The sequence below is a fragment of the Chanodichthys erythropterus genome, chromosome 7, assembly GCF_024489055.1.
Source record: "Chanodichthys erythropterus isolate Z2021 chromosome 7, ASM2448905v1, whole genome shotgun sequence".
NCBI lineage: Eukaryota > Metazoa > Chordata > Actinopteri > Cypriniformes > Xenocyprididae > Chanodichthys > Chanodichthys erythropterus.
This window is the reverse complement of record NC_090227.1, coordinates 41,410,902-41,424,974: the sequence shown is the minus strand read 5'-3', so window position 1 is coordinate 41,424,974 and position 14,073 is coordinate 41,410,902. Positions and strand designations below refer to the sequence as shown.

The following is a 14,073-nucleotide window of genomic DNA, read 5'->3' as shown; positions in this document are numbered from 1 at the left end:
GTTATAAAGTCAGAATTGTAATATAAAGTCAGAATTGTGATATAAAGTCAGAATTGCGAGATATAAAGTCAGAATTGTAATATAAAGTCAGAATTGTAATATAAAGTCAGAATTGCGTGATATAAAGTCAGAATTGTGTGAAATAAAGTCAGAATTGTGAAATATAAAGTCAGAATTGTGTGAAATAAAGTCAGAATTGCGAGATAGAAAGTCACAATCCTGAGAAAAAAGTCAGAATTGTGAAATAAAAAATCGCAATTACCTTTTTTATTTTTTTATTTAGTGGTGGAAATAAGCTTCCATACCTAGTACTGCAAAAGGAGGATAAAGGACAGAAGATGAGAGAAAGAGGACCTGATGAAAGAGGACCTGATGCCTTTGAGCTTAGAAAGCGGCACATATGTGCGTGATGTTCTGTGTTTCGAGGTCTTACACCCTCCCCCTCCTCTCCATATATCACAGCTCTGTTTCAAACAGAGTGATATTATATAGATATTAAATTCTGTAATGTGTCAGCAGGATTAAGCTGCGTGTGAAGCTCTGTGATGGAAGATAGAAGCACTTCCCACTCACAGGGCTTCGGGTTTCAGAGTTTCCCGCACCTCACACACATACACACACTTCACATCTCATTTTTCAAAGCTCCTTTAATTTTCACCATCTCAATGGAGCCACGATATCTGCAAAGTGGACTCATATGTCACAGGCGCTAATGATTTATTCTGATGACAGATATCAGACTGAATCTATTTTAAATCCGACCCCTGTCATCTTTAACCATGGTTCTCACTCTTCTATACCCAAAAAGTATGGAAGAGTGACTCCTTGGCTCCGTAACGCCCACAGAAAAGCCCATGTGCTCCCCACATTGCTTTCATTCCGTATTCAACTTTATAGTGAACATATGTTAAGCTTCAGTATTTCCTTAATTGTTTAGGCATTCCAAAGAAGCCAGTGTGTACTTTGGGAAAATGTTTTATCCACGGGATTCAGGCATACAAAAAAATCCACAGATGTGAGCGTGCCTGTGGGATGGCGCTTATCTTTGTCTGACTTAAGGACACCAGCTCAGATCTAAGGCCATACCAGCCCATTTTTTTGGCTGCCTGGTGCCTCTTAGAAGGGCCAGACGAGATCTGCTGCCACACTGTCTTATGGAGGAAACTGTCTGATCTTAAAATGATAACTGTTGCTCATGGGAAGTGTGTCATTATCACACCTTTTCCCAAAATGTCTTCCTCAACCAGGGAGAGAGGAGGCTGGAGGCCAACAGATAAGATCAGCTGTGTTTGGGAATTTCCTAGTTTTGTCCTGCAGGAAAAAGATAGACAAGGAGAGATAGGAAAGGGAGAGAAATAGAAATGTGACCGTTTCTCCAGGAAGTCCTCCTTCAGACAGGTATAGAATTTTTTTTTTTTCCAGATAAGTTAGCTTCATGTCAACTTCATGTCATCAGACATAATCCTATTTAAAACGGTACAATCCTGCAGTACCGAAGGCTGCAGTTTCAGGGGCACCATAATTCTAGGACACTAGTTGTTTTGTGAGAGCGCCACCTACCAAATTGGATGTCTGAAAAAAAGTGCAACCAAAGCAGTATATCTACCAAATACTAACAACTTACAGTGTTGCAAACCTACAGTTTGTCTTGAAATTCATCTTGATTGCTAAAAGGCTAATACCCTACAATAACAGACCCTACAATAAAATACATCTTGGATGTATTTTAAAGAGTCTATGCTGCGATTTTCACATACTTTTCAAAGTCCAGATTTTAGTTGATCCCGACAAGCGCTCATTGTCAGTTGTAAACACAACAGCTTTCTTCTTCCATGAGGGATTGTGGCATCATGGCTGATTTGTTTCCAGGCAGACCTTTTGTTTAAAGGCGGCGACATACATGTTTCCTATCCTGTAGAATTCACACAATCAGATGATGACTTTGAAACTCTGATTTTTGTCTGCAAAATCCAGTCATTTTAATAGGAATCCACACAATCTGGAATGCATAAAGTTTCCCCACACAGATTCCCCAACAGAAACCTGCTTGGTTTGAAAGTGATTTATGTGTGAACTGTGCTTACATCACTAAAGAATTGACAATAGACAACAACTTTTTTTTGCCCACAAAATTTTGCTAATAACCACAGTAATATTCTGTGAATGTTATCCATCTTATATTAGTGTCCTGAAACTGTAGCCTCTGGTACTGCAGACAGACCCTAATGATTTTGTATAAGATCTCTTTAAGAGTCTGTTTGTAGTTTCCAAAACGTACAGTTAGGTGTCTACCTGATAACATTTATAAACATCATAGGTGTGCTCACTAGGCGGAGATACTGTAGGTATCAAGCAAGTGACTTTTTCATGGTTACATGGTTTCACCAGTAGGTGGCAACAGGTGACTGTCTTTTTGAGTTAGTCGTTGAATCATTTTTTCAACCAATTCATTCACGAGCAAAATGTTGTAATGAATCAGTCATTAAATCATTAATTTAATCGATCGATTCAAACAATTTGATTCATTCCGCAATGAAACTCCAAGCTCTGAGACGCTTCAGTTGATTCTGCTTTTACTTACTTTGGAGCTATTTACATTTGGTGGACAAAGAAACTGGTGATATTGTGTATTAAATGTAAGTTGCCTAATATTAAGCTCTTGTTTATTGAACTGTTGCATAAAATAAAATCACTTGTATGGCATTGTGTAAATATAAGTTCACATTAGCATTCAAAACTTTTTTTAAAGAAATTAATACTTTTATTCAGCAAAGACTCATTAAATTGATCAAAAGTGTCAGTAAAACATTTATTATGTTACAAAAGATTTCACATAAATGCGTTTTTTTTTTTTTTTTTTTTACTTTATATTCATCAGAGAACACAGAAATAAATAAAATTGGTTTCCACAAAAATATGAAGCAGCACAACTGTTTTCAACATTGATCTAATGAGAAACGTTTCTTGAGCAACAAATCAGCATATTAGAATGATTTCTTAAGGATCATGTGACACTGAAGACTGGAGCAATGATGCTGAAAATTCAGCTTGGATCACAGGAATAAATTACATTTTATAATATATTCAAATAGAAAACAGTTATTTTGAAAATTGTAAAAATAATTCACAATATTACTGTTTTTACTGTATTTTTGATCAAATAAATGCAGCCTTGGGGAGCAGAAGAGACTTAGTAGTTTATTTAATTCAGTACTAAAACATACAGATAAAAATAATTCCATCTACTAATTATTTAAACTATTATTTGTGTGTGCTAAGTATTGTTTGTGCTCAGTTATTGTGTTTGCATAGCAACATGTGCCATTGCCAACTCTATTGGAATGTACTGTGGATATTAGCACATGGATACCCAGCTTTCCAACATCCAAACCACAACATATACTGGTCATTTCAGCATGGTAGGATGTATCTAGGCAGTATGTCCATACCGGCGTGATGAATACGATCCTCAACTGGATTGAACTGGAATAAATACTTTGAATGTTGCGATCCTATCGGACTTATGATAGCAACCTGAATCGCAACAAAGCACTGTTTGCCAGAGGAGAACTGGCCCCCCGACTAAGCCTGGTTTCTCCCAAGGTTTTTTTCTCCATTTTAACACCTATTTGCCACTTGTTTGCCACCTGATGTCACCTGTTGGAGTTTGGGTTCCTTGCCGCTGTCGCCTTTGTCTTGCTTAGTTGGGGACACTTGACAATCGACTTGACATTTGATATTCAACAGTATTCTTGACATTTATTCAACAGTGTTTTGATCTGCCTGCATTGACACTATTCTTTAAATTATGTACCAGTTATCACTGTAAAGCTGCTTTGACACAATCTGCATTGTAAAAAGCGCTATATAAATAAAGGTGACTTGACTTGACCATGCAGTGAAGCAGAACTCTTAGTTTCAGAAGAAAGCTCTTTAATTTGTGTGTGTGCAGATATCTAGCTTTTATGTGGATGTGTCGTGAGTCAATGTGTTCACGCTTTCCCCTGAAGGCTGTCCCAAGACCTGAGGGAGAAGGAGGAGAGCCGGTTGTCATGTCAACAAAGATGCGAGTCCATGCAGGAGCAGCTGTTGGCGTGGCAACAGAAGGAGGAGGAGGTAACCCAGAGACTGGAGCGGGCGGAGGGCGAGATGAAGGACCTGAGAGTAGCCCGGTCCACTTTACAGCAGGAGAGGTCTGTTAGACAAACACACTCGCTAGTCAGTCACACTCCACAGCAGGAGAGAATAAATAAAGTGTTGCTTGCTACACATAAATACATTTGTATTCAGCCACACTACAGCTGTACAGCTTTTTTTCTCTTTCTCTGTTGCATCCCTCCAACCCACCTGTTCCTCTCAATAGTCTGTCGACATGTCGGGACCTGTAGGATATGACTCACTGTTTGCGAACCTGTTTCCTCTCTATCTGTCTTCATTTACTATGGTAAAACAAAATGAAAGCTGTTATGCAGAAGCTGTGTTCCAACTAAAGCTGTGCGTTACTGGAATATATCCAGGATTAAGGGGTGTTATTAGGCATGATGTGAAGCAGAATTAGGGCTGGTTCACACAGAACGCGTTTTTCGTTTAAAAACGTGAGACGCATGGCAATTGAATGGGGGAAAAAAAAAAGTTGAATTTATTTAAACTTGACCGTCGTATTTTTAGAAAACTGTGTCATGTGCAAGAAGTGAGTGCAGCCGTCTATCTAGTCTGTGTGATTGATTCAGAATGTTTATGCATTCCACTGTGCTGCTTTTCCATTGTTTTTCTATGTAAGCTTGCCATAGACAGATGTGTTTGACCATTGACACTTCATTCTGAAACGCAATCAATTCTGAAACGGCGTCTCGCATTTTGAAGCGCACAAAAAAACTTCCATTCCACTGCACTGATTTTTCATTGTTTCCACTGCTGTTTCAATATGCATTTGACTCATATGGTTGACCATTTCACATCTTCGCGCATGAAGCATTGTTCTAAAAAATAAAAAAAAACATATCTTTAGACCAGGGGTTTCCAATCCTGCTCCTGGAGGGCCCCAATCCTCCAACCCCAATTAAACACATATGAATCAGCTAATCAAGCTCTTAAGGTGATGATACACGGGGCAACTTTTTGAGCAATGTTGCTGTCAACGGGCAACCTGATGAGACACACGGCAACTAATTAGGGCAACAGACAGTTGGCAGAAACTAATCAGAGAGGAGCAAATCTATTGCCAACTCAAAAAATACTTTATTATAAACACTTGTTAGGCACTTTATTTCAACCTTTCAAATATTTTCTTCATTTTTATTAAAAATAAATGCCTTTCCGATCTGATTTGTGACAGGAAAGGGAGAAGAGCGAGTTTGGCAAAAGGCGGATTCGAACCCGCATCGATCGCATCAAAAGCTATTCAAATGTCAAACGCCCTACAGCCCAAAAATCCTGTCTTTTTAGTATTTAACTGAAATCATTCAATAGCTTCATTACAGCATACACACATTACTTTCGGACAGTTGTTGGTATTTTAAGCAATATATGAGGTAAATTCCCTGTTTTGGGTTGACGCATGACAACTTACTAGCATAAAAAGATAAAAGTTCACATTCCTTTTCTCCGCTCCACTGCCGCTGAGAGGCCGCCATCTTGTTTGAATTTTTTCTGAAATCTCCGAACCGGTCACGTGATCGGCTGCTAACATTCTGATTGGAGGATCTCAAAAAATTACTCACAACCCTAACGTATCCAGATATAAATTTGTTGCTCATTCTCAATGGGAAAGTGCCCAAGCAACGTTGCCCGGCAACATTGCTCAAAAAGTTGCCTCGTGTATCATCACCTTTACTCTGCATAGTAGAAACTTCCAGACAAGTGTGTTGAGGCAAGTTGGAACTAAACTCTAGAGAGTCGCCCTCCAGGACTGTGTTTGGACACCCCTGCCTTTAGACCTTGCACCAGGGTTGCCTGGTCTAGCCCAATGACCATATCCCAAATATCAAAACTCAAAATATGCCATTCCTATTTCTAAAATACATATTTTACATTCACAATTATGGAAATTGAAAACCACTATATCGTAGTGATCATAAACACAGCTCAAAGGCTTTCTACCAATGGCTCTCCTTTGCAAAACATAACATCCAGCACAGTTTTATCATTGGTAGAATGTAATAAATTCCAATACAAACATTTCAGTCAAATAATTAACCTGTGGCAACAATTTAAAAGTAAACCAAAAACTGTGGACTTGGCAACCCTGCCTTGCACTGTTTTTCATCCCACTGCCTTCTGTGTGGATGACCCCAAACCTGTTTTTTTGCATTTCAGTAGGTATGTTTACATGGACAGCTTTTCCATTCCGATTGAGGAATCTGAACGTAGTGTTTTCATTAACGCTAAATAAAGTGGTTGGCTTGATATGCAGTGAGCATTTATATGCTTCAAGCTTCAAATCGGAAGTGATTTTTTGACATGCGCACTGCACGAATATACAGTTTCCCGCTGTTTGCGCATACTAACCATTCTCCTACATTGCTTTGTTTCTTTGTTGTAAAGATCTTAATATTTATCTATATCAAATAGTAAAAATGCCCCTTCCCATTGGATGAGAGTCCGAAACAAGGACTGATTGGACGTTGTTCTGCTCCACTTCACAGACAATGAGTGGAAGGAGAATTTTAGAATGACTCGACAGTCATTTAAGACACTATATTCAACAACAACAACAGCTTGTTCCATGCGTCATACGCCATTACGCCATTTCTGTTCATTGCACATGCTCAGAACTTTCCAGTTTTGAGTTACAATCTTTATATGTCCTCTCGATTGGATTCAGTTTGGGTTCCAGTGTTTACATGTCCTCTCGATTGGATTAGAAAAGGTTTAAACCAGTGGTCGCCAACCCGTCGATCGCGATCGACTGGTCGATCTTTATCACTATTCAAGTAGCTCGCGAAAATAACAGAAAAATGAGTACAAAAATACATTACATTTCTGCAGTCTTTGTACTGTATTTTTGTATTTATTTTTATGTTATTTTCTGGAGCTACTGGGACAGACAGATAAAGGTAAATAGCCCACATCATGTGAGTCTGTAAATGGCCATTAACAAGAGGCCAGAGATGCTGAAGAGGAGAGGAGAAAAATCTGGAACTTAGCAGGCAGAGCAGCTCACTCAATATAGAAAAAAAATATATATATAAATATTGAATTGGGGTTGAGGTATTATGAATTCATCTCTAAAATGAGATCAGTCTTCAGGAAGATTTCGATGGCAATGGCATTTTATTTTCCTCTTACCTCCGAATAAAGTAGTTAATTATTAGCGCATTTCAGCTTTGTTTACAGCGCTGTATCACTGCTGCTCCATAAGCGCCACCTGCTGTCAGAGAGTGAATCTGCGTCTCATTCAGCCTGCTGTTTTTGTTTCATGCTTTTTTTGTGTGTGTAGCATTTATAATTTCACAAAGATAAAGTCAGACCGTTCTGTTTTTGCTTTAAATTCAAATAAAAAACAACTGCTCATGCAATTTTCGTAGCATCTTTGTTTGGATTGTGATTAAAAAGCAGTGGTTCCCTCTAATTTGAAATGGCTATGTATTTTTGTTTATTATAATAATATTAATAATAAATATCTGCAACCAGTATCAGAATTGGCCAATTTGCTTGTAAAAATAAATAAATAAATCAGAATCTACATCTTTTTCTATCAAGCAGATCTTGTCTTTCAAAAATGTCGAGGTCAGGGATTTTGGGCTTAAAAGGTTGGTGACCACTGGTTTAAACCAACCCTTACAATATGAATGAAATAGTTTGGTGAATTCATTCCGATTGACGTGGCTACATGTCACTTCTTTTGACATTTTTCCAACTGTGCTACTAGTCCGGTTACAAATGGATTATTTGGGTCCATGTAAACATAGCTACAATGCTGCTTTTCGATAGTTTTTCTGTAAGCATTCACTAGACAGACTTGTTTTACCATTGCGATTGTATTTTGCAGCAAATTTTGGTAGCAATTCTTTCATTCTACTGCCCTGTGCATTTTTTAAAACAAAAAAAAAATTTTTTTGCATTCCATTGTGCTGCTTTTCCATTGTTTCCTTATGTTTCTTAACATGCGGTAGACTGACGTGTTTGACCATTGTACTTACATCATCTGCAGCTCTACACTCATGACACATTATTCTAAAACTATGGCACTCAAGTTAAAAGTGTTTCAACTTTTAAAAATACATCTTTCCCATTCCAGTCTCGTGTTTTTAAATTCAAAAACACATTCTGTGTGAATGGCCCCTACACCCCTCATCTCCTTTTTTATTAGATCTTCTATTTTTCTTTTTCACCTGTTCATCAAGTCAGTTCACATCTGTCTTCTCCTTTATTAGGGCATAATTGTATCAATGGCCACCTGTGTATTGAGTTTCTGTTTTTCTCTCTGTTAGTGGGCTTTTGTTACGTCCCAGCTGTTTATGTGTTTGGATGTCTGATGTTGTTTGTATACACTCCTCGGTCCCTGAGGTACCTGTCTGTTAGCAACCGCAGCACAGGCTTGTCTTCTCTGTCTTTCGCTTGTTGTGTTCGTCTTCACCTGTTTACACCTCAACTGTTGAATCGTCTAATGGTCTTGTTGCCATGCCACTCACTTCCCACATGTTGATGTCCAGGCTTGTCTGATCATGGTGTTGGTTGGTTGCTATGGAATTGTTAGGTGGTTGCTAGGGCATTTTGTGTGGTTGCTAGGGTATTATTTGATCTGTTATCAGATCTTTTCAAGAAAATGACTGATCAGCTCATTGGTCAGAACAACTAGATCCTGTCACACCAACTGTATAATATTGTATGAATGTTTTATGAATGTTTTCTAGTGTTACAGTTGTAGAATGCAGTGTTTTCTACTGGTAGTCATCTACTCGTGCCTGACGTTCTGCATACTGCAGCAAAGACTCGTTCTCAAAAATGTTCCTTCAGTTTGTCAAGAGTCACCTGGTCAAGTGCTATTCAACACCATTCATTCCAGCCCAAGGCAAACACTTGCTTTTCTAAAAATGTATTGATCTAGTCATTGAGCAGATTTTCAGACATGGGCTTCGTTAGGCAGGCTCATACTTGTGCTGCAGGTGAGGTGGGGTCAGAGGTCGCAGGTGTTTGAGTAATGAGATGGAAATGAGTGCTTAAGCTGTCGTCCTCTGAGGAACAGCAATGTCAGACTCAGCCCAAAAACAGAGCTTGATTATATTGTTAATTCCCACTGCACTGACAGACACGACCGTTGTTGACAGTCACCAGATTACAGTATGTCACTTCTCAGACATTCCACAACCGCTGATTCAGCTTGTTCAAATGGTGAAAAAATAAAGAGAGCAAACCAATGGCGACAGGGTTAAAATACTGATCCGACAAAACCCGACGAAGTGTCGTCTGTGGGCATCTGTCTGTGCAGTGTGAATTGGCGTTTAACGGCAGCCTGCCCTCAGAAGCAGTAATAATTACAAATACTAGCAGTAAAAAGACATGCACAAATCATTATAGCTTTTCTTTTTATTGTAGATAAACTGAGCAGTTTTTGTATTATGTCAGTTCATATTGATTCTAAGTCCGAGGAATAGGGAGGCAGTGCAGCCTCTCATTGATTTCTCATAGAAATCCTAAAGCATGGTGTGAATGTGAAGGAGGTAATGGCAAAAAACACAGTTGTTTAATTTGCCTTTAAAGGGTTATTTCACCCAAAAATGAAAATTATGTCATTAATTACTCACCCTCATGTTGTCCCACTCCTGTAAGACCTTTGTTCATCTTTGGAACACAAATTAAGATATTTTTGATGAAATCCGAGAGCTTTCTGACCTTCGTCTGCAACATAATTACCATTTTCAAGGTCCAGAAAGGTAGTAAAGACATTGTTAAAATAGTCCATTTGACTACAGTGGTTCAACCTTAATGTTATGAAATGACGAGAATACTTTTTGTGCGCAAAAATAACAACTTTATTCAACAATATCTTTCCTTCAGTGTCTGTATGAAAATATGAAAATGTATGTACAGTGTACTGTCCATGTCCAGAAAGGTAATAAAAACATCATCAAAGTAGTCCATGTGACATCAGTGGGTTAGTTAGAATTTGTTGAAGCATCGAAAATACATTTTGGTCCAAAAATAACAAAAACTACGACTTTATTCAGCATTGTATTCTCTTCCGGGTCTGTTGTCAATCCGCGTTCATAGCTCCGCAGTGACGCTGCTTGTGACAGCGGTTGCTGCTGTGTAGGAGCTTCTTCCATCGCTCTTAATTCTCCGTCCGTGTTTTCGGGTTCAAATAAATATGGCTGAGCAGAAAAATGCAAGTCTTCCTCTGAGACCATTTTTTGAAGGTTTTGGTCTTGTCTTGGTCTCAGATTGAGAGGACTCAAGATTTTGTTTCAAGACTGGTCAAGACCACAACTGCGGGGATAACGCTAAATTGCCGGTGCATTGTCATCATTAATGTGATTGAGTGTAAAACTTCCTGCTTCAGATGCAATCAATAATACAATTTGCAATTTGATTTATTTATTATACTGGGTGAGAAATTGATAAGGGATTGTGTCAAAAATGTAACCAAAATGAATGCAAATGCCCACAAAATTCAAGATATTGTTGCAAAAACAGTACTTGTATGAGATCTGGATCTTTATATTATACCTTGATATAATTAAGCAATATCACACAAGCTTGCACAAATTTGAGCACAATTGTAAACTTGATATTGCTTTTATATAAACATTCAATAAACAAAATTTTATTTTGCATTATTTATGCATTTGTAAATTTACTAAGTCGGATGCAGCTTCTGTGCCACGTCTGCAGTGCAAAGATGAATTTTGTTGTTAATGATTTCATTTGATTGTTAACAGCTCCATATAGTGTATTCTAATAGTATTTATTGATTAAAAAGTCATTTTTCAGGTGGTAATGTATATCTTTTAGATGAATTTAAGGATTGCTGGTCTTGTCTTGGTCTCGACACACTTTGGTCTTGGCGCTGCACTATGTTTACAACGTGAACAGCATCAGAGACAAACACGGAAGAGAATAAATTGTGGAATAAAGTTGTTTTTATGCACAAAAATGATTCTTGTCGCTTCATATCATTAAGGTTAAACCACTGTAGTCAAATGGACTATTTTAACAATGTCTTTACAACCTTTCTGGGCATTGAAAGTGGTGATTACATTGCAGTCTATGGGGGATCAGAAAGCTCTCAGATTCATCAAAATTATCTTAATTTGTGTTCTTACGGGTGTGGAACGACATGAGGGTGAGTAATTAATGACAGAATATTAATTTTTGGGTGAACTAACCCTTTAACCCAAATACCATAAGCATCAAATGAAAGTGGGGTAAGAAAAACCCAGAAGAGGGAACTGTGCCTTCAGACGTCCACCACACACCACTGTTTCTGAGGCACTGTGGGAAAGAAGAATAAACACTTTGTTAAAGTGCAAAGAAGTTAACAGAATGTCCTGACCGTGTGCTTGAACTGAACATGCTGTTTTAGTTCAGAGGGACAAACGCCGAGGAAGCACAATAAAAGGCAAGAGCGCTGTATTCTCACACATATTCACAGTCATACAATAACAGGGCTCTGCAGTAACCACGCTTTGCCAATTATCACAGTCCCCACTCGTGCGTTTCAGTCAGCTAAAGCAGAACAGATTCTGACCCCTGTTCTGCTCTATAGAGGACATTTTGTCCCTCTACTCCAGTATTCCCGCCCACCAAACAACTACTGCTTCAGCCTTTTTATAAGCACTGAATCATAAGAACAAACCCCTCTTTCATGCATCCGCATGGATCACAATAACACTGTTGATGTGTTTTATAGACAGAGAGAGTGAGAGAGAGTAACACTTCACTTCTGGTCTCCCACACGCACAGCCCAGGGTCGTACAACCACAATCACCAAACCCCTGAACACAGCAAAAACACTTCAAAGAGTGAGAGAGGCAGGAAGACGGCGGCATCGCTTTAAGGCCATTTTAGAGACAAAGTTTTGCTCTATCATTCAAATGTTTGGGGTCGGTAAGATTTATTTATTTATTTTTTTTTAAAGTAATTATAGTTTTATTGAGCAAGGATGCATTAAGATAATCAAAAGCGAGATGGTTATTGTAGTTCTACACTAAATGTGAGCATGTGTTCACTCATCTCGCTTGCACAAAAACAGACTCAGCATTCCCCAAAATGATTAAAAACAGTGAAATGCAAACTCAGAATATTACACAAACTTGCAATTAAAGATGTTAAATAATACAAATATAGCCTACTTTATTTATTCTCACTTCATTAAACAATATCTTTCCTGCTGCCCTAATAATCAAAAATGGCTTTAGTTAATCACATTTGTGTTTCATTTTTATTCCTGAAGAGTCTTAAACTTCTCCTGCATCCTGTTCTTCTTCAATCCAGAATGGCTGAAAGGTTTGTTTGAGCTGCTCCCTCTACTGTACAGACATGAATTTGCATTTCCTTCAGCCTGAGGCTTATTCATTTCACTTTTGGTGAGAAGGGACAATTGCCAAAAATAGAGGACTTTTGTTTTTTTGTTTTTTTAAACAAGCAAGCAAGCCCAGCTCAGGTTACAGAAAAGGTAACACAAAAGTCATGTAAACTAAGTTTCTTTTTAGGGAGTAACGCAAAATTGTAACACATTACTTTTAAAAGTAACTTTCTCCAACACTGCTGACTATCATGTCTAGTTCTTTCTTTTTTTGTGAATGTGAGTGTTTACATGTGTTGTCAGAGACAGTGAGATATATCATATACCTGGACATACAGTATGAGAGATATGCATATTTCCCCAGGAAACTTTATTCCCTTGTAAAACTTTTGCGTTCGCTTGCAAAACCTTTGTGTTTTTTGCAAGCGAATGTGACATTTCTGGGGAGAACGTAAAAATTTTGCTAGAGAATGCAAAAGCATTGACATATTTTTTCCTTCCATCTCATAATTTTTTCTTTCCCAATGTCCCTTTAGTGGCTCCGTACAGATTGCGTCCACTATAGTGTTTATGCAATACATTTTTTAAAACATTAAACATAATGATTTTTGATCTGTCTTGATATACTCTCTATATATAACCACCATAGACATTGAGGGGGACAAGTCCCCTCCAATAATTAGAAATGGCCAATTTCAATATTTGAAATTCTTCTTCTTATTTTGTCTTCAACGAAAGAAAGAAATTCATAAAGGTTTGGAACAACATGAGGGTGAATAAATAATTTATATATATATATATGACAGGGTTGCCAACTCTCACGCATCTGGCGTGACACTCACGCTTTCAGCATCAATCTCACGCTCTCACGCACACGCAAGAAATGTCACGGTAAAATACCTCCATTTTTCTCCCCTCTCAATCCGTTAATTTTCTGTTGATGACTAGACCACAGCGTATTAATGACAGGAGAGGAGTTTAAGACCCACACCTGTTACATCTCGCTACAACGTTCTCACTGCAGTATTCTCTGATCGTTGATTGGCTGAAAACCTTGCACCTGATACGTCAGTTGCGTGTGAGAAGTGAGAGAGATGCTGCGTTCCAATTCACCTACTTATACTACGCCCTAAAAGTATGTACTCTTTCTGTGAACAAAAAGTAATTACTTTTGAGTGTGTAGTAAAAGAGTAGACAAGCTTTGGGACATACTAACACGTCATACAATCGCGTCTTTTCTCTCTGTCGCATCCTGTCACCGTAAACTGGCCTGTCAATCACCTTACTTCCTCCACATTTCATTCAGCTCATTTCCTACCGTATCGGAGAGAAATGCAGCACGTTGATCTGCAGTCGCGGGTCTTTCATGTGGAGAACTCTCCTCATATTAATGCATAATGATGCATTTAAAAGTTAATGGCCATTATCGGATCTTCATAAAAGTCCACATTGGTATTTGCAGATGAAAAATAACACGGGTAACATTACATATATATTTTCTATCAGGTTAAACTGATTATTAGTCACTCAAATCTCTCAGCGTCGATTGCATATATCCGCCATGTTTTGTAGTTTTTTAACACTTTTTACTCGTGTTTGTAGTTCTG

General features: G+C 38.2%; 1 protein-coding gene across 14 annotated transcripts in view; it reads left to right on the top strand.

Moving 5' to 3' along the window:
- lekr1 (Leucine-, glutamate- and lysine-rich protein 1) overlaps nt 1-14,073 on the top strand; it is a 228,019-nt gene that overhangs the window by 98,096 nt on the left and 115,850 nt on the right. For all 14 annotated transcript variants that reach the window (XR_010895534.1, XR_010895536.1, XR_010895538.1 and 11 more), the window contains one exon: nt 4,011-4,193. Coding sequence is in view for 6 of the 14 variants with exons in the window: in XM_067390612.1 (XP_067246713.1) it covers nt 4,011-4,193 (183 nt within the window). In the remaining 8 variants the exon portion in view is untranslated. The remainder of the gene's footprint in view (nt 1-4,010; nt 4,194-14,073) is intronic.